The sequence below is a fragment of the Palaemon carinicauda genome, chromosome 22, assembly GCF_036898095.1.
Source record: "Palaemon carinicauda isolate YSFRI2023 chromosome 22, ASM3689809v2, whole genome shotgun sequence".
In the NCBI taxonomy this organism is placed as follows: domain Eukaryota; kingdom Metazoa; phylum Arthropoda; class Malacostraca; order Decapoda; family Palaemonidae; genus Palaemon; species Palaemon carinicauda.
In genome coordinates, this window is record NC_090746.1 from 85,165,328 (window position 1) to 85,187,827 (window position 22,500).

At 35.1% G+C, this 22,500-nt stretch overlaps 1 protein-coding gene across 1 annotated transcript in view; it reads left to right on the forward strand.

Moving 5' to 3' along the window:
• LOC137616577 (uncharacterized) overlaps window positions 1-22,500 on the forward strand; it is a 544,918-nt gene that overhangs the window by 444,091 nt on the left and 78,327 nt on the right. Inside the window, exon 7 of the mRNA XM_068346456.1 lies at window positions 1,560-1,689. Within this exon, the coding sequence (XP_068202557.1) occupies window positions 1,560-1,689 (130 nt within the window). The remainder of the gene's footprint in view (window positions 1-1,559; window positions 1,690-22,500) is intronic.

Consider the following 22,500-nt stretch of genomic DNA (forward strand, 5'->3'; position numbering starts at 1 on the left):
AAAGTTTTCCTTACCAGCTGCTTCTCTCTGTACTGATGATATCTTTTGGGAAGTTATTTATAACCTTGACGATCCTAAGAGTAATATATATATATATATATATATATATATATATATATATATATATATATATATATATATATAAAGTGTAAAATCCACAGGAAACAGGAAAGGAAAGTGTACATAATACACGAAAGGGCTTGGTACCTGGTCTTTTCCTTTCCTGTTTCCTGTGGATTTTACACTTTAATATCTGTCACGTGCTGTTTTGTGACTGATAAGTAATATATAGATGAGCTAAGCACAGTCAGGTTGTTACTTTGTGGAATAAGTGAATGTCAACAGATCTGTCTTCTTTGTTAAAGGAAAGACGGTTATAATGTGGCGTTGGTGCCACTTTGAGAATGTCGTTATCGGCTTGGCTTGGCACTCAAAAATGTTCGTTAAAAGTTAGCGTCCCCAAAATCTCTCTCTATTGGTTCTTATAAGACTTTCGGGTTAAAACAGCCAATCATCGATCAGGGCATAGAAAGGCCAAGGTGGGCGCTTGAACTGCCCCTAGTTTTTTGGTCAGTTAGAGTTGGGAGGCTTGAGTGGTTAGACCTAGGCCTATACGTCCAGGTCACGGGTGCCAGTATGAGTGCCAACAAGTACCATTTCTCTGAGGACTTTTTCTTAGTTAAGTAACGTAATGATAATTAAGGGCCGCCCTTGTAGCTTAAATAGAATATAGCAGCTGTGGAAAATTAACAATTCGACTATCATTTGTGCAGTGATCCTACCCTCTCTCATCATAAGTGTGTTAACCATAGAACGAAATTCCTCTATCTTTGTTTCACAAGTTGCGAAGTGTGAACCCCCCTTAATACGACCTAAATCGGGTCATATATATATATATATATATATATATATATATATATATATATATATATATATATATATATATATATATATGTATATGTATGTATATATATGCATATATATATATATATATATATATATATATATATATATATATATATATATATATATATATACATACACAGTGTAATTATATAGACATTCACTTAAAATATATGTATTTAGATTTTTTCTTTACTATAAATCACTATATATTTATGTCTTTTGTTTTATCTCTTCAAATAGTCGTGTTCTCTATACGCACCTACGCATTAATGAATATGTTGGTACTGTATTGGGTAGTGTATACTGACAAGCTTTTATTGATTTAAAAGTTCAAACTTGCAGAAATTGCTTTTATATTTAACAGGAGGACATAAGTCTCTTTTTATAGTTTGCATGTTAAACATCAGTTTGAATATTGTTACTCTTCTTAAAATATTATAGTATATTTTAATTGTTCATTATTTTTCATATATTTTATTTCCTTATTTCCTTTCCTCACAGGGCTATTTTTCCCCTGTTGGAGTCCTTGGGCTTATAAAATCCTGGTTTTCCAACTAATGTTGTAGCTTAGCTAATAATAATAATGATAATAATAATAATAATAATAATAATATCAAGAAGCGGTGTTTAACTACTGTCATTTTTTTTTTCAGCGATACAGCCGACCTTGAGGTCGTAGTGGTTGAAGGGAAGGATCTCGTAGGACCAGATCCTCACGTGGCAGTCGACTCCTACGTCAGGGTATTCCTCCTTCCAGATAAATCAACCAACATGCAGACTAGGGTAAGTACTGGCTTTTTAAAGGCTGCTGTATAGGTACTAGGTCTCACTTTCCTCTTTTTAATTGCTCAGTTTAAAGTGCATTGCTATCAAAGTGTTTTAAAAGTTGTGTTTTTTAATGTATAAAATAACTGCCATGATAGGCAGGTCATGAATGTGTCCCTATACTCGGTATGCTCTAAAGTGTTCACCATTGGCTTAAACATTTTTCTTTCTTTCTTTTTTTTTTGCAGGAAATATTTGCTTTTTTTAGGGCCGTATGTTTTAGATTTTACTTCAGACGACACTCTTAACAATTATCTTTAAAAAGAAGAAGAAAAAAAAACTATACTCATCTTTTTTTAACGAAGCGCATTTGCACTGACTTGCAGGGGTGCCTTTTTAGCTCGGAAAAGTTTACTACTAGCTGATTGGTTAGAATTATTCTGTCCAACCAATCAGGTAGTAGGAAACTTTTCCGAGCTAAAAGGGCACTCCTGCGAGTCAGTGCAAATGTGCCTCGTTAAAAAAAGATGAGTATAGTTTTTTTTTCTTTTTAAAGGTAATTGTTAAGAGTGTCGCCTGAAGTAAAATCTAAAACATACGGCCCTATTAAAGCAAATATTTCCTGCAAAAAAAAAAAAAAAAAAAAAGTTTTAGCCAATGGTGAACACTGTAGAGCATACTGAGTGTTATTAGAGAAACTTCGACACTTCTTGTCGTTGGAATTTGTAAATGCTGTTGTTAACTTAGCACTCAAATTACGATTCCTCGGTATTTCAATGGGACCCTATCTCTGATATTTATAGAAAGTTTGCACAGAGTATCTATCACCATAAGAGTACGGAACAAATCTCATCTGGAGCTGAACTCTCCCGCTCTCTGTCTAAAATAAATTTTACTTGTAAATCCCAGCAGTTATATATATATATATTTATATATATATATATATATATATATATATATATATATATATATATATATATATATATATATATATATCTGACAGTTCAGTAGTTCTGCTACATTGGCTTTTCTGCCCGAAAAATTATTATTACTTGCTAAGCTACTGTACACCCAGCAACAAAACCGGTGTCGCCTGGCCAGACCTGACTTGGAGAGATCATGCCCCTCTTTCCCTGAAAGGTGGCCGACGTTAAACAACCGAGACATCGTTAGGATGGTTCGAATGTGAGGAGGAGGGAAATTACCGATATCACTCAAAGAAATTCGATGGAGAGAACTTTTTTATCCTTTTAAGAAATGTAATCTAATAATATTTCGAAACTAATTCATCGAAATATTTTATCATAACTTTTTATTTGAATTTTCCTATCCTATTTCTATATAAAATTTTCTTGAATAATATTGGAACTGACTATTCATATTAATATTCATAACACGGAAATCCCCTCGTATGCATTTTCTTAAGCAATTGCTCTCTCTCTCTCTCTCTCTCTCTCTCTCTCTCTCTCTCTCTCTCTCTCTCTCTCTCTCACATACATACACACTGTAGCCTACGTCTTATATGTAGGGGCTAATAAGGTATCGTTTCAAATAGCACCTTATTGGGTCACTAATCATTACACAAGTTAAAATAATCTATATTGTTTCAGAAGTGATTGGTGAAAATAAAATATGTGAAATGACATGCAATGAAAGTTCATTGGTGCTTTATTATAGTGATGATATGGTATATAGGATGTAGGGTATAAAAGATTAAACTATCAACACAACACATTGTTAACTCAAATTATCTGGTTTGGTGTCAACCTTAGATGTCAGGATGACAAAAAACTCCTAATCAATCAATCAAATTATCTGGGCAAGTCGCTCACTTCCAAGCGAACCCCCTTCGCTGGAGACGATTGCTCAATGCTTAAAGGTCCGAGTCTAGCTGGCATCACCCTTCCCAAGGCAAAAGGAAATATTTCCTTAGCATTGAGTATACGTATTATTACGGTTTTATTTGTCGTTTCATGTCCTGATGTCCAACACCTTAAAAGTGTTCCCCCGGTAAGCTCTTCAAGAAATCCATTAATCTCGATATTTTTTCAATGAGTCTTTCGCATATTTACTTCGTTATGATAGCTGATTAGTAAGTTTGAAACACTTGGTTATTTATCATGAATATATATCGATAACAACGTGTTGCAAACACAAATCAGCTATCATTGTGGAGATGAGTTTATTTCAAATCTAAGAACAGATTCCTGAATTTAACAGGAATATGTACGGTAGACTTGTAATAAACTTGTATTTGTCTTGATAGCATGCTTGGTTACTGTCTCTGTAAGCATGGTTTCGGCTAAGAGGCATAGATTCGAATTTCTGCCCAGCCAGAATCTGTTATTATTAATGAATTTTTAGTGGATATTCATTCCCTAAGATAGAATTCGATATTAAATACCATTGTGGTTGATATTTTCTTTAATCAAAATCAAGAGTGTTAGTCACACACACATACACACACACACACACACACACACACATATATATATATATATATATATATATATATATATATATATATATACACACCAAGTTACAACCCTATTTGTGTCCGATGTATCGGAGTCCAGACATGGATGGCTCTATATGAAAGGTCTGGGACTCGCTGACGGGTGTTAAGTACCAGGAGCCTGCATGGTGAGGAGCAGGTATGCTGGCTGTTTATTTCGCCACTTACCTGGCTGAAGTGGGGTCATTTAATTCATAAAAAATACCTGAAGTATATGCTGTATTTAATTTTAGCACCTCTTTGGCCCACATTTTGAGGTTCCCTACCTCTAGCATCAGGGTCTTTTTGACCTCTTATTTTGAGGTGCTTTACTTCTAGCATTTGAGGTTCTTTGACCTCTATTTTGAAGTGCCTTATCTCTAGCATTAGGGGCTTTTTTTACCTCTATTTTAGGTCTTTTAGCTTTAGCTTTATGACCTCTATATTTTTAGGTGCCTTTTCTCTAGCATTAGGGTTTATTTTACCTCTATTTTTAGGTGCCTTAACTTTAGCTTTACGGGCTTTATGACCTCTATTTTTAGGTGCCTTATCTCTAGCATTAGGGGCTTTTTTGCCTCTACTTTGCTGTGTCTTATCTCTAGCATTAGTGGCTTATTGACCTCTATATTTTGCTGTGCCTTATCTCTAGCATAAGGGTCATTTTTACCTCTATTTTTAGATGCCTTATCTCTAGCACTAGGGGATTTTTGGCCTCTATTTTGAGGTGCCTTATCTCTAGCATTGGGGGCGTTTTACCTCTAATTTTAAGTACCTTAACTTTAATTTTAGTGGTTTTATGGCCTCTATTTCGAGGTGCCTTATCTCGAGCATTAGGGGCTTTTTGACCTCCTATTTTGAGGTGCCTTATCTCTAGCATTGGGAGCGTTTTACCTCTAATTTCAAGTACCTTAACTTTAGCTTTAGTGGATTTATGACCTCTATTTCGAGGTGCCTTATCTCGAGCATTAGGGGAGTTTTTGACCTCCTATTTTGAGGTACCTTATCTCTAGCATTGGGGGCGTTTTACCTCTAATTTCAAGTACCTTAACTTTAGCTTTAGTGGCTTTATGACCTCTATTTCGAGGTGCCTTATCTCGAGCATTAGGGGCTTTTTTACCTCCTATTTTGAGGTGCCTTATCTCTAGCTTTAGGGGCTTTTTACCTCCTATTTTGAGGGGCTTTATCTCTAGCATTAGGGCCTTTTTGACCTCTTATTTTGAGGTTCCTTATCTCTAGCATTAGGAGTTTTTTTACCTCTATTTTTAGGAGCCTAATCTATAGCATTAGGGGCTTTTAGACCTCTGATTTTGTGGTGCCTTATCTCTAGCATTAGGGGATTTTTACCTCTATGTTGAGGTGCCTTATCTCTAGTATTAGTAGTTTTTTTACCTCTATTTTAGGTGCCTTAACTTTAGATTTAGGGGCTTTATGACATCTGTTTTTAGGCGCCTTACCTCTTGCATTAGGGGCTTTTTGACCTCTATTTTAAGGTGCCTTATCTCTAGCATTAGGATCTTTTTTACCTCTATTTTTAGGCGCCTTATCTCTTGCATTAGGGACTTATTGATCTCTGTTTTGGGGTGCCTTAGCTCTAACGTTAGTGACTTTATGACCTCTATTTTAAGGTGCCTTATTTCTAGCATGAGGAGCTTTTTCACCTCTGATTTTGAGGTGCCAGGTGCCTTATCTCTAGCATTAGGGGATTTTTTTACCTATATTTTGAGGTGCCTTATCTCTAGCATTAGGATTTTTTTACCTCTGTTTTTAGGTGCCTTAACTTTAGATTTAAGGGCTTTATGACCTTCGATCAAAGGGATTAACCGGTGAGGAAGTGTAGGACAGAGGTAGATGGAGAACGCTGGCCAGAAACATCGACCCCACATAAAAGTGGGAAAAGATGCAGACAAAGAAGATGACCTTCATTTTTAGGTGCCTTATCTCTAGCATTAGGGGCTTTTTGACCTCTGATTTTGAGGTGCCTTATCTCTAGCCTCTAGCATTAGGGGCTTTTTGGCATTATTTTTAGGTGCCTTATCTCTAGCATTAGGGGCATTTTGACCTATATTTTGAAGTGCCTTGTCTCTAACATTAGGAGCTTTTTACCTCTATTTTTAGGTGCCTTATCTCCAGCATTAGGGACTTTTTTTACCTCTATTTTGAGGTGTCTTATTTCTAGCACTAGGGACTTTTTGACCTCTATTTGAGGTGTCTTATCTCTAGCATTACAGGTATTTTTTACTGCATTTCAAGGTTCCTTATCTCTAGCATTAGAGGTTTTTTTTTTTACCTCTATTTTGAGGTGCTTTATCTCAAGCATTAGGGTAATTTTTACCTCTTATTATGAGCTGCCTTATCTCTTGCATTAGCTGACTTTTACCTCTATTTTGAGGTGTGTTGTCTCTAGCATTAGGGTTTTTTTTTACCTTCATTTTGAGGTGTCTTATTTCTAGCACTAGGGACTTTTTGACCTCTATTTTGAGGTGTCTTGTCCCTAGCATTAGGGGGTTTTTTACCTGAATTTTGAGGTTTCTTATCTCTAACATTGGGGGATTTTTTACCTCGATTTTGAGGTGCATTACTTCTAGCATTAGAGGTTCTTTGACTTCTATTTTTAAGTCCCTTATTTATAGCATTAGGGGCTTTTTGGCCTCAATTTTTAGAAGCCTTATATATAGCATTGGGGGCTTTTTTACCTCGATTTTGAGGAGCATTACTTCTAGCATTAGAGTCTCTTTTACCTCTATTTTTAGGTGCCTTATTCATAGCATTGGGGGCTTTTTGACCTCGATTTTGATGAGCATTTCTTCTAGCATTAGAGTCTCTTTTACCTCTATTTTTAGGTGCCTTATTTATAGCATTAGGGTTTTTTTACCTCTATTTTGAGGTGCATTACCTCTAGCATTAGAGGCTCTTTGACTTCTATATTTAGGTGCCTTATTTATAGAATTAGATGTTTTTTTACCTCGATTTTGAGGTGCATTACTTGTAGCATTAGAGGCTCTTTTACCTCTATTTTTAGGCTCCTTATTTATAACCTTAGGGGCTTTTTTACCTCGATTTTGAGGTGCATTACCTCTAATATTAGAGGCTCTTTGACTTCTCTTTTTAGGTGCTTTATTAATAGCATTAGGAGCTTTTTTACCTCTATTTCTAGGAGCCTTATATGTAGCATTAGGGGGTTTTTGACCTCGATTTTGAGGTGCATTACTTGTAGTATTAGAGGCTCTTTGGCCTCTACTTTTAGGTGCCTTATTTATAACATTAGGGGCGTTTTAACCTCGATTTTGAGGTGCATTACCTCTAGTATTAGAGGCTCTTTGACCTCTATTTTTAGGTGCCTTATTTATAACATTAGGGGTTTTTTAACCTCAATTTTGAGGTGCATTACCTCTAGTATTAGAGGCTCTTTGACCTCTATTTTTAGGTGCCTTATTTATAACATTAGGGGCTTTTTAACCTCGATTTTGAGGTGCATTACCTCTAGTATTAGAGGCTCTTTGACCTCTATTTTTAGGTGCCTTATTTATAACATTAGGGGCTTTTTAACCTCGATTTTGAGGTGCATTACCTCTAGTATTAGAGGCTCTTTGACCTCTATTTTTAGGTGCCTCATTTATAACATTAGGGGCTTTTTAACCTCGATTTTGAGGTGCATTACCTTTAGTATTAGAGGCTCTTTGACCTCTATTTTTAGGTGCCTCATTTATAACATTAGGGGCTTTTTAACCTCGATTTTGAGGTGCATTACCTTTAGTATTAGAGGCTCTTTGACCTCTATTTTTAGGTGCCTTATTTATAACATTAGGGGCTTTTTAACCTCGATTTTGAGGTGCATTACCTTTAGTATTAGAGGCTCTTTGACCTCTATTTTTAGGTGCCTTATTTATAACATTAGGGGCTTTTTAACCTCGATTTTGAGGTGCATTACCTTTAGTATTAGAGGCTCTTTGACCTCTATTTTTAGGTGCTTTATTTATAGCATTAGGGGGTTTTGACCTCGATTTTGAGGTGCATTACTTGTAGTATTAGAGGCTCTTTGACCTCTATTTTTAGGTGCCTTATTTATAGCATTAGGGGCTTTTTGACATCGATTTTGAGGTGCATTACTTTTAGTATTAGAGGCTCTTTGACCTCTATTTTTAAGTGCCTTATTTATAGCATTAGAGGCTTTTTGACCTCGATTTTGAGGTGCATTACTTTTAGCATTAGAGGTTCTTTGACTTCTCTTTTTAGGTGTCTTATTTATAGCATTAAGGGCTTTTTTGCCTCACTTTTGAGGTGCATTACTTGTAGCATTAGAGGCTCTTTTACATCTATTTTTTAGGTGCCTTATTTATAACATTAGGGGCTTTTTAACCTCGATTTCGAGGTGCATTACCTTTAGTATTAGAGACTCTTTGACCTCTATTTTTAGGTGTCTTATTTATAACATTAGGGCCTTTTTTATCTCTATTTTTCATGTGCCTTATTTCTAGCATTAAGGTTTTCTAACCTCTATTTCAAGGTGACTTACCTCTAGCATTAAAGGCTATTTTACGTCTTCGTTTAAAGGCTCATCGTTGCTGTTCTCTTCTGTCTGTTCTATTTTCTCAAGTTATTTTGTTTTTCGGTTTCCTTTGATATTTCATCTTCCAGTTTCCTTAGTTCGTCAATTTCCTTCGAGATTTCATCGTATTCTTTCCTAGTTCGTCAGTTTCCTTACAGATTTCAAGAGAGATTTCAGTGCCGTGTGTCGTCAGTTCGTCAGATTCTTCAGAGAAATCGATGGCATCCATGTCTTTGTCCATCAGGGCGATGGTAAAGACAGGAATACAGTAAATTTTCTCCGCATACGTCATCACGCTAAAGTAAACAACGAGTAACGATATATTTACCAATGCGATCTGGATATGTCCTTTCTTCAATGTCGAACTTTGGGACTATCCTGTTGAAGAACAACAGGTCGCTCATCGTTCTGTTGAACCATTCTGTCTCTGTCCTTATTTCCTTAGTTCCTGTAGTCTCCAATTATAGGACATCGTTGCAAAAGCCCAAGCAAAGAATCATTCAAGGCGCGTACATTATGTTCTTCAAAGCTCGACAACTTTTGCAGCAACCACCGAAACCAGCTGTAGATGAAGGTATTCCGAAGAGCCTCCTGTTGGTCCTGTAGTTGTAATTCACCATTCTCACAATGTTCACTGCGTTGCATGCTTAGTTTGAAAAAAAAAAAAAAAGAGATCAGGTCTTCAGAAGTCATTTGAAGCTCGGGGCGGAGCCGTTCAGAACTGCTCCGGGAAGATTCCGTTCTGGAGTCATTCAGAACTTCATGCTATGTCTACGGCTATGTCTTCTGAAGCCTTTTGAAGATCCCGAAAAATTTTCTTCAGGTGCCGTTCAGGGAGCTCCAGGAAGAATCTGTTCTGGAGTCATTCAGAACTCCATGCTAAGTCTACGGATGTTTCTTCTGAAGGCATTTGGGAATCCGGAAATGTTTTCTTCCGAAGCCGCTCAGAGATTCTGTTTTAGGGGTCATTCAGAACTCCATGCTAAGTCTATGGCCATTTCTTCTGAAGCCATCCAGAGATCTGTGAAGATTTTTCAATAAACCCTAGTAACTCATCATCATCATCATCATCATGATAATAATAATAATAATAATAATAATAATAATAATAATAATAATAAAAATAATAATAATAAACTACATGATGTGATTTATGGATTTGAGTCTGAACGTTCTGAAGTCGTTCAACGCTTGGATTTGCAATATGAAGGAAATGTTAAGAGACTGAATAGGAAGATGAAAAGATAATTGATACTATAATTTATTACTTTCATTATTAAGTAACGCCTGAAGCGCACTTGGCGATCGAACTCGGGCTAAGGGTAATTGACGTTTTCAGCAAACCTCATTGAAATAACCGAAGGCTTCTACCTAATTTTTTCGGGTTTGAAATTTAAAATAACCCATTTTCGGTACGAATCGATATCAGAGCCGCTCGAACCACAGAAAATACGTCTCGGAAAAACGCATTTCACGAGTACTTTTCTGAAGAATTCATTTTAGATAATCAATAATAATGTAATATTCACATGATTTTTCCAATGGAATTATTACTTTCTAGATTTTTTTCGAAGGCGATGGATGTTACTATGTGTTTATGTTATGTTTCTACCAATGGTTTATATCTTCACGCACACACACACACACACACACACATATATATATATATATACATATGTATATAATATATATATATATATATATATATATATATATATATATATATATATATATATATGTATGTATATTTGTGTGTGTCATCAGCCGTGATTGGTCCACTATAAAGACCCCAGACATGTCACTTTATAATTTCGTCTTCTCTTCCTTCCCCTGCTTCTTTTTGGTAGGTAGTAGGTTGGCCAGGGCACCAGCCACCCGTTGAAATACTACCGCTTGAGAGTTATGGGTCCTTTGACTGGCCAGACAGTACTACTGTACATTGGATCCTTCCCTCTGGTTACGGTTATTTTCCTTTCGCCTACACATACACAGAATAGTCTGGCTTATTCTTTACATATTCTCCTCTGTCCTCATACACCTGACAACACAAAGATCACCAAACAATCCTTTTCCTCTCGAGGGGTCAACTACTGCACTGCAGTCGTTCAGTGGCGACTTTCCTCTTGGTAAGAGTAGAAGAGACTCTTTAGCTATGGTAAGCAACTCTTCTAGGAGAAAGACACTCCAAAATCAAACCATTGTTCTCTATTCTTGGGTAGTGTCATAACCTCTGTACCATGGCCTTCCACTGTCTATTTTATCTTCCTCTTCCTCTTCTTTTGTTAAAGATTTTATAGTTTATATAGGAAATGTTCATTCTAATGTTACTGTTTTTGAAATATTTTATTTTTCTTTGTTTCCTTTCCTCACTGGGCTATTTTCCCTGTTGGAGCCCCTGGGCTAATAGCATCCTTCTTTTCCAACTAGGTTTGTAGCCTAGCAAGTAATAATAATAATAATAATAATAATAATAATAATAATCTTTAGGGACACATTCTACAATTCTTAATGTTCATCTATTGTCTGACATTCTCATTATATGTCCTGCCCATGTCCATTCCTTTTTCTTACATGTTAGAATATCTTCTACTTTAGTTTGCTCTCGTATTCATGTTGCTCTTTTTATGTCTCTTATTGTTATTATTATCATCATTCTGTCCATAGCTCTTTTAAGTTATAATCAGCTGATCTTGTAAGGCCTTTAGTAAGGCTCCAAGTTTCTGATGCTTAAGTTAATACTGTTAGGACCATCTGATTAAATACTTTCCTTTTTAGAAAAAAGACTGTATATATATATATATATATATATATATATATATGTATATATTTTATATATATATATATATATATATATATATATATATATATATGTATGTATGTATATGTACATATATATATATATATATATATATATATATATATATATATATATATATATATATATATATGTGTGTGTGTGTGTATGTATGTACATACATACATGAATACATATATAATGAGTACACAACATCTCATCGGCGTCCATAATCGAAGACAGCTTCTCCTCGGACAGATCGTCCTGCAGATAGTTTTCAGGATAACAGCAGAAATACATTTACTTTTCTCCACTTATTGTTTGGTATCGGCATGTGTTTCGGATCACTTCGTGACGCTTCTTCAGGACTACATTGACTTTAGGAACTACACTTTAATATAAAGGTTATGGTGGTGAAAATTTGATTAAATTTTCACCATCATAACCTTCATGTTAAATTGTTGTCTGTCATAAGTACAGTACAATCCTAGAGGAGAAGCAGTATGCTATAAGCCCAAGGGCTCCAAAAGACAAAAAATATCCCCCTGAGGAAAGGAAATAAGGAAATAAATAAACCACAAGAGAAGTAATGAACAATTAGAATGAAATATTTTAAGAATAGTAGCAACATTAAATTAGATCTTTCATATAAAAACTTCAAAACAACTTGGGGAAGGAAATAAGACAAAAGTGTGCCTGAGTGGACCCTCACGCAAGAGAACTCTAGCCCAAGACAATGGAAGACCTTGGTACAGAGGCCCCGACACTACCCAAGACTAGAGGACAATGGTTTGATTTTGGAGTGTCCTCCTAGAAGAGCTCCTTACCTTAGCTAAAGTGTCTCTTCCATCCTTACCAAGAGGAAAGGAGCCAGTGCAGTAGTTAACCCCTTGAGTGAAATAGAAATGTTTGGTAATATCTCTGTTGTCAGGTGTATGAGAAAGAGGAGAATGTGGAAAGATTATGCCAGAGTATTTGGTGTATGCGTAGGCAAAGGAAAATGGTCAGTAATCTGAGAGAGGGATCCAATGTAGTGCTGTTTGGCCAGTCAAAGGATCTGATAACTAGCGGTAGTATCTCAACGAGTGGCTGGTGACTAGGCCAACCTATTACCTTCCAAATCTTGGGGGCGCTGCAGTCCCCCTGGCTCATACGCCTATGTCTGTCACGTATGCGCTACCTTCCCCGTTGCAACATAATTTTATCACCATTACCGTGAATGGCTGTTCAAATTTCCGGATCATTTTTCAAAATATGGACAGACCTACCTGATGAAAGCTTCTGAAATATCATACTTTAGGATCACTTGCATTTGGGGGTGAATTTAAGTAACGATTCCTGCCAGCTAATGTATTTACTACAGCGTCCTACGTGTTCGCCTAGCATTTGCATGGAACCAGATCGATCCCCACCCGGGACTGAGAGTTTGAGCTGTTTACTCGGGAGGATACTGCTGTGTTTGGGCCCCTAAACCGGTGGGGGGGTGGGGGTTGGACTTCCCCGGCTGACGTTCTGTTGAGCGTCTATTCTGATGAAACTGGAAGTGAAACCAAACACCTTTACCTTTACCTTCACTATAAACATTTGCAGACCAAAACTTTTTGTTTCAGTCTATCAATCTTATTCGTAACTGCATCTTCAGCCATGTTATGTATTCTAATCGCTGCATTGGCTTTACTAGTTTCATCTGCAATATTTGTAACGTTTCAATTTCAGGTTGACCTATCAACAGCTGTAATATCCTTAATGGCTTTGACAACATAATTTAACTTCTCAGCGATTCTACTTGAAGCTTTTGAAAACTTTATTTTATAGCGAACATGTCCTTAACTTCTTCTTGGGTTCATTCGTCAAGTATTTTGTTTTGTTCTTGAGATTATCAGTTTTATATTTTTCCATTGCATAAGATTTCTTCATGAAATTATTTGATTTCAGGTAACCGATCACTGACAAATTTGTTAAGTTACCCGAAAATGTTGTTGTTCAGCAAATTTACAGTAGCATCGCTTAGAAATAACACTGACTTGCTGCTCAAGTTCTGTTTTCATTTCAGCAATCCTCTGCATGCTCCCCAATTAATTTTATTTAATACATTAATGATAGAGCCATGCCATTCGCTTTATATTATCATAACTGATACCATCTAGAAAGCCGTATTTTAATTAATACCCCACCTGACAAAGATCATATCCTATCCACTATTTATTTTTTACATTTCCCTATATACACATGGGACTCGCATGTGTTCCCTGTTTTCCAGCCATAATGCTAGTTTTCATATAAAATAAAACTATTGTCACCAAGAAAGGTCTCCTTCGTTCAAATAGAGAGAGAACTAAGCTAGCATGGTTGCTCTCTTGAATGACCAAAGATCATCTATTTTGACTCTGAGCGTAGAAGTATGTTAACTTAAGCACATATATAGGGAAGGAATAATTAAATGTCTTACAGAAGGGGTAGTCGACAAAGAAAAATTGTAATAACTGATCAGGACTGTATTTTATACCAAGAGGTAGGTTCTTTGAATCGAAGCTCAACAAAAAACGCACAAGTATAAAGTGAATGGAACTTTTAATCAAATAATTGTGTATGCGTGTATGTAGTACATGTGTATGTATAAGTGAGAAGAGTAAGTGTTTCATTGATGAATGTGCAAATTATATAGGTATTGCACTGAACAGTATACCTGGTAAGATATTAGTTTAGGAACTAAGAAAACAAAAGTTTTGATAGGAGGAGGCTTGTTGCCTTAAACTGTGAAGAGGGTGCAGAGATCGAGAATTTGTTATGAAACAATTGTTGGAGAAGTTGAGAGTTGAAAGTAAATGTATTTAGCTTATATGAATCTAGGGGAAACTTTGGGTAGAGTTGATAGAACAGAGGGTTGTGAAAATGTATGCTATAAAAGGTGTTGAATATAGCTTACATGAACTTAGAAACAACTCTAGCAGAATTGGTAGAGATGTGACGTGGAGGGCATTGAGAATATATGGCGTAGAGAGTAACTTTTTGAGAGCGATGAATTTGTTTTAAAATGGAAACAAATATTCGCTTGCATGTCTAGGCAAGAGAGTGTCAGGTGTTGGGTGAAAATCAAGAAAAAATCAAGAAATAGTGAGTTTTGTGTTCATGTCTGTTATATTTTTGGTGATGGAATGGCGAGAAAAGTCTTGGAATTAAGATTTATCTATTGTAGGTACAATTTATTGGACATTATAAGGAATCGTGCTTGAAGTTTTTAGTGGTTGATGTGTGCAGATTAAATGGCGTTTTTTAGCAATGATAAAAAAAATTAAGCGGAGGGAAACAGGTTGATTCATATAGTTATTTGGGATGACATTTATTTCAATGAATGATGGTAGGATAAGAGAAGTAATTTGCTACGAGTTGGTAAAGCGAGCTGGGAATCAGAATAGAAAAGCTTTATGTCTATAGAAGCATAAATTTGAAAGTAGGAAGAGACTGGACCAACTCTCATTCAGGGTATTGATAGAGAGATTGAATGCAAATGAATGAAAAAATATAATTGTCAGAAATATTTCCTATTAGTGTATGCTGATTAATAAGGTCTAAAGGGAGAAATATGCTGATAGGTTAATATTGATAAATGAATAAAAGGTTCGCACAAGTGAACAGATGGTCCAAAATGCTTCGAAATGGCTTGATTTCGCGGAGTAACTTAGGAAAGATATGTTGGTGAAAAGGGAGAATAATAAGAAACTTATGGGAAGTAGAGAACTGAAAAAATTAGTTACAGTGAATAGTTGCTGGTGGGATTGGAGTCTTGATAACCAGTAAAAGCGTGTGAAATAATAACACGGTAGAAGGGATTGACGTACTAATGATGAGACAAAGGTGCAGAGAAATGAGGTGGAAGATAAAGTGAAATGGGTAGCTAAATCCTTAATGCAGCGATTGGATAATAAACAAAATGAATATGCATACAAAGTATTTTCAAATGTATAAACTTTTATTTTTACCATGTATGTTGAGGAGGGAAAAAGATCCTGCATTAAAGAAAATCGAAAAATTATTCACAGATTTTCTACCCAGAAATGTAAAGATAAAGAACAGCCTGTCATTTCCCTCGCACTATAATTTTTCTCTGTTGCTTTACTTTTATTTTTCTTCTTTTGAAATTTTTCATTAGACCGAAATACCTCTGGAAATTCAACGACAGGACACCCAATCTCGAACATTTCCTATCGTTAATGACGGCCATCATGCGTTGTTGAACACCAGTTCTTTGGCCTTTTCATTGCTAATTAAATAGGGAAGAGTTCCCCTCCCCCCGTCCCCTTCCCTCCGGGGGAGTGATTCGAAACGCTGGAAGTGTCTTTAATGACACTCGGCCAAGCCAAAGTTCCTACCAGTTGGAATCTCATTCCACAAGTTTACTCGTTTATGGCTGTTGCTCGATTCTATGGACGGGCGGGACAGAGGGAACGGCCAGATAGCCAGAAAGGAAAGGAATGATTTGAATTATACGGAGGGAAATAGAATGGTGGTATTAGAAAGAGTTGAGGTTTAAGTAAATAAATGGTTATTTGTTAGATGCTGATCTTCATAAAAAAAATACGCACATCGAAAAACTACTTTTGTTTATAAAACAAGAAATAATTGTCTGTTAATAACGTACAATATGTTTTGAAAAAGGAAACTCCTTTTGAAGAATTTTTTTTAAAACATAGGTAGTTAACCAAAGGGAGTTGGTTAAAAAAACAAAAAAAAATTTGAATTAATTGAATAAAAAATAGGCAACGATTCTGTTATTAAAATACAATTACGACAAACGGGAAAAGCTAGAAGATTAAAGAAAGCGAGAGTTTGACATTTCACAGAATCAGTGACAAAGACCAGATGAATTCTGAAAAATATACCTTTGTAGCTAACAGTCGTACCGAATATCAATATATTCAGAGATAACAAAGAAAATGTTATTATTGATGAGCCAGGATTAAAACGAGATATTCCGATAAGGCAATAATACGAAGGTCTGTATTATTGATCTAAGTCAGAACATGGTCAATTTAATAGAAATACAATTTATGCAAACTGTAAAGAACATCATAAATCAAATGATAAAAGTTGTAGAGAAAACAAGAAACTGGAAGATGCCATCTTGAAAGCTAATGCTGATCATAGTGTAGTCAATACAAAGAAAATTTACCTTATTGGCAATTTAATTTTGCTTAAGCTGTTAAGGTTCCACCATAAAGTACTACTACCGCAGGGGGACCAGTTGTAGTACCTTCCCAAATAAGTGAATGACGCAGTAAAATGAAAAATAATAATATTAAAAGTTTAGCTAATTTAATAGTAACTGCAACAGAATACTTAGGTTACAAGAGTGATAACTTGTAACAAACAAGTCGGGTAATAAGCTATCTTATAAAAATTTTATGTAAGGAAGTGGTTTTGAAGATTAGAAACAAGAAAGAAACGGTTGTCATGGAGATTGAGAAGCTTAAAATCTGAGTAAATGCTAAAAGAAAGAAGAGAGAACTGATGCCTTCAGATAGTGCCACACAACTCCTGTTCCGGGATCCTTAAGCATCTTTACTAATAGTAGAAAACCATACCTTTGACCCCTTGACCGTTGTTTCGTGAGGAAGGTTTAAAGGCTGTTTTAAATTGACTGGGGGATACTCAAGAAAATAAGCACCTATGCACCCCCCCAAAAGTGTGGGCTAACTCCACCAGAGGGTGAAATCCAAGATAGGTGCTATGAAAATTATATTTCGCATAGTTTTTGTAACATAATAGCTATTTATATTGTTATTTAGGTATCTAAATTTAGATATTTAGTTTAAGGAATCAATTTAATGCACCATATTAAAAATTTAATCAACCATTTTCATGATAAAGAGACGTTTTGTGAACAAATATTAACTAAATTATCTCTAGTCAGAGAATAGAATTCTAAAGAATTTGACAACTCCATTATTGAGGCCCATCTCCATATTAACATTTGGTCGATTTGAAAAATACTTGACGACCTGCGTATGTGTTCTCGAAGTAATTTCATTTCAACACATGGTTGCTGGACTATAAATACGGTGATAAGCAGATTAGTCTTTGATCTATATCCAGGAAGATTTCACAAACCAATTTGCCTTTTTTATTATCAATTATTATCCGCATTAATATTATTCTTGTTTTTATCATATCCATTATTATTCTTATAGGGACAAATAAAAACCAATACTTTAAATATTTTTTTAACCTAATCAGGAAAAGGCAATTGTTAATATGAATATGTATATTCCTACTGTTTTTGAAAGGCACCTTCGTGGGGATCGGGGGGATAAGGCAAATTTATAATTTTTTTTTTTCAATTGGCATATCTTCTAGAGTTTACAATGTTTTTTTTTATACATATCCGACTCCATTATATCTAATGAGATCTGAAATTATGCTGACCCTTCTTTCGTTTGCCAGAAGCCTAAGATTTTCCTGTATCATTCCAGAAACCATTATTACCACCAAGTATATTGTTCCAAATCTCTTAACTATAAATGAGATTCATGCTCATATATTTTCCACATATTCTGATTAGCCTCCTGTCTAGTACAATGTAACATGATCGCCCAGCATTCGCATGGCAGCAGATTGATTCAGGTCCGGGACTGTGAGTTTAAGCTGTTTACTGGGGAGGCCACTTCTGTGGTTGGGCACCACAGTGGGGGTTTGGGCTTGCCCGGCTGTCACTCTGGTGAGCATCTAATCGAATGAAACTGGAACTGAAACTAGACACATTTACCTTTACCTTTAACTATGCAAACGAAAGTTGGAGAATGTTTTGAACTGTTTGTGTGTGTTCCAAATATCTGTAGAAGTAATTTATCAGAGTTATAGATGCCAAATAATATGTTTAATAGGTAGCTACCTGCAGTTGATTATTTTTTAGTTCGTAGAATGAAAATTATTACACCAACCATATCACTGTCATTGTCATTTATGTTTATGGAAACCGTCAGTGACGGAGAGAGTTCTGACAGTTATGTAACTGCCTTCATAGTGTTTTCTACAAAAAAATAATTAATGCAGAGTATACTTGAGGGTAATAACTGCTAATCGTGCAATTTATTAGCTGTTGAATTACTTAGATGGAGATTATAGTACCTTTATGCAAGCATTTTTATGACGACGAGAGCAAGCTTCAAAATTTTCCATGCTTTTACCTTTTATTTTAATCCGAGCTTCAGTCTCTAGAGGCTAGATCGAAAATGGTTTTCTGCTACAAAAGGCTGTGAATTTTTTTCCCGTTGCTTATGTTGTTGGTTTATTCCTTTTTCTTCACTTTAGAAAAATTCGCGTTGTAAAATCTATTTTTATTCCTCAGTTGTTTTTAACTTGTTTGCGCGATGTTAGGAAGACATAGCCTTTATAAATGTTAACAATGCTCATGCCGATAGCAGAGCACTTTTCTATGTGAATCTTAAGTAATTGTACCCTTTACTTTCCTCATTACTCTTGCCACGACACCATTATTAAGAGTAAATACAGACTGGTACCCAAGGTAAAAAATGGGGAACTAGCTTTCCACGTTGAGATTTCTTAGAATAAAAAAAAAAAAAATAAAGAACATTATACACTTGTTTCATCACCCTAATCCACTCATTATTATTATTATTATTATTATTATTATTATTATTATTATTATTGTTGTTGTTGTTGTTGTTGTTGTTGTTGTTGTTGTTGTTGTTGTTGTTGTTGTTGTTATTATTATTATTATTATTATTATTATTATTATTATTATTATTATTTTTTAAATTTTTTTTTAGTATTATTATTATTATTATTATTATTATTTCTATTTTTGTTATTATTATTGTTATTATTATTATTATTATTATTATTATTATTATTATTATTATTATTATTATTATTATTATTATTATTATTATAATAAGCCGTAAGTCAAGTGCGGAAAGAGAAACAGAATTAAAGAATGAGTTATGTAAGAAGAATAACGAATTGATCACATAAAGAACATGCCTCGATGCAGAGAGGACAGTAATAATGTTTTTTTTAATTAACATCAAATCTAAAGATAAAGAGAAAAATAAGGGAAAGGCAATTTTGTAAAAAAAACCACCATTCGTCCTATTCCCTCTTTCCGCCGAAGAGAGAAATAGAAAATTCAACGCAGGAGTAGATTCTTGTCATTTACTATTCAATGTCGAGTTTACAGACATCAAAATATATGTTTACTTTTCATCTAGGCTTGAGCTAGTCACTTCAAGTCTCGGTTTTAAGTAAATAGATTTGTAGTTAGAATTCGTCTTATAAGAAAACGCTTCGAGGAAAGATAGTTATGTCAGACTTTCATTCTCGGTTTCAATATATTTACAATCCATTCCATCAGGAATGTATTAATATTTGCATTTTGCGAGCACCTCATTATTAAGAAAGGGCTGTGGTGGCCGATGGGGTAACGTCCCTGTCGGGTGAACGCCAGACAAAGTAATACAATATTACTTTTGTTCGAGTCCTGCTCAAGCTCTTTAGTTCCTTTGGTCGCTGCAACCTCACTATCCTTGTGAGCTAAGGATGGGGGGGGGGGTTGGAAGCCTACAGGTCTATCTGCTGAGTCATCAGCAGCCATTGCCTGGCCCTCCTTGGTCCTAGCTTGGGTGGAGAGGGGACTTGGGCGCTGATCATAAGTATATATGGTCAGTCTCTAGGGCACTGTTCGCCTTGATAGGGCAGTAGCACTGTCACTTGCCTCTGCCATTCATAAGCGGCCTTTAAACCTTTAAAATGAATTTTAATGTGCAAAAATTCTGAAATTGATTACAGCAATATTTGAATTTTTATTTCAGAAATGTTGGAAATGTAAATTTCGGAAATGAAATAATAGGAATAAGATTCCGGAATAAACGTTAATATTTGGGAATATCATACTCTCCACCAGGAGTTCTTGGCTGTCACTTCAAAGGAAAAGAAAGCGATAATTCATCTCCCTTTGTATATTCACTTGGGATCGACTTCCTTTCATTCCCGCCAGAAAAGAGGAGGAGCAGGAGGAAAGGAATTAATGGCCCCCGGAGAAATGAGAACCCAGATTTCCTAATAATGTCAGATTGCACAGCTTTGTTGCCTTTGGTCTCTCTCTCTCTCTCTCTCTCTCTCTCTCTCTCTCTCTCTCTCTCTCTCTCTCTCTCTCTCTCTCTCTCTCTCTCTCTCGTTAATAGAGGCATTCAAAATTCTTAAAATTATAACATGTAGATTGCAATAATTTATTCACACTTAGCACCAATCAGTCCAGAGGTAATGGATACAAATTGGAATTGAAAAGGTACAACACCACTCAATGTGGTAATTACTTTACATAAAAAAATAGCAAATACTTGGAATATACTTCCAGCGGATGTAGTAAACAGTAGCACGGTAAACGAGTTCAAGAATAAATTAGACAAGATCATAAGAACTCTCCAAATGCTCAAAGTGAATCACTCTATCCAAGAGCAAAGAAGTCTCCGCGGATGGACTAAAAACTCTCTAAGACATCAAAGTCCTTGTAACTCTCTCTCTCTCTCTCTCTCTCTCTCTCTCTCTCTCTCTCTCTCTCTCTCTCTCTCTCTCTCTCTCTCTCTCCCCCCAAATAAAATATCACTAGAATCTATTTCCAATCGTCCAAAGAATTGACACTTGCTTAATTTACTGTGTCATGGTTTTAATGGTATCATACAAAACGCCTGAATGTAAAGACGATCTTTCTATTGTAACATGCAGCTACAGGATCCATCCATATGACATTTAGTGCCAAGAGGAGATTTTGGCAATTACCTTTATGGTAGTAACAGTAGACCCGTCCGTCCATAACGACTTCAAGTACCCCGTTTCCCTAAGCTTGGTTGAGGTCAGGATCCAGTATCTCTGGATTCTGGTTGAGGTTACTCAGCTGTTGGTGCATGCGTTCGTTACTTCGGTAACTGTATCCCTCAGAATTACAATTAAATAAGAAATTTACCTCATCCACCACATTAAAAAGTTCAAACTCTGAGCAAATGTTTTTATATTGAACGGGCTGACATAAGTCTGTCGTTATAGTTTATATGTGAAATATCTATTTTAATGTTGTTACAGTTCTCAAAATATTTTACTCTAAATGTTCATTACTTCTCATACATTTTATTTATTTCTTTATTTCCTTTCCTCCTGGGTTATTTTTCTCTGTTGGGGTCCTTGGGCATATAGCATCCTGTTTTGACAAGTAGGGTTGCAGCTTAGCTAATAATAATAATAATAATAATAATAATAATAATGATAATAATGATAATAATAATAATAATAATACTGGCTATACAAATACAATAAGGAGTTGTGTTTCTCTTCAAATTGATCATGAAGTGGAGATTCTTTACACAGAACTGTGCAAGGTGTATAGAATGCATTCCATAGGCCTTGAAACAGTGCATTATTATATTACTTATACTTCTAGTTTAAGAAAAAAAATATCAAAATTGCAATTCAGTATCTACACTTACTGTATTCCTCAACCTTTAATCCACCAAATCATCACCAGGGTTGTTTTTTTTTTTTTTTCTTTTTTTTTCTTGGTTAAAAAGTATACAAGATAGGTACTTACTCAATTCATCTTTGCTTTCCATTTATATATAATGATGAATATTTTGAAAAATTTTCATATAGGTAAATAATAAAAGAAAGAAAAAATGGTAATTACTATATGTAAGATACCTCTAATGGCATCGAAGAGAGATTGAAAATCAGACGTAAAATTCGTTCAATGGTACTCAAATTGTTAAATATATTTATGTATAGATGATTAATTGAAAACAACATTTGAATGGACAAAACCTCTCATGATATCGAATATTGGAAGTGCTCAAGCTGAGAGAAAATCGGGGTTTCTAACAACAAATTTGTTAGTATATTTTTTTCATTTATGTATATTTTTACTTTTATAATTATTATTCCTATTTTTTATGTATTCGTGAATAGGTACGCTACAAGTATGCATACATA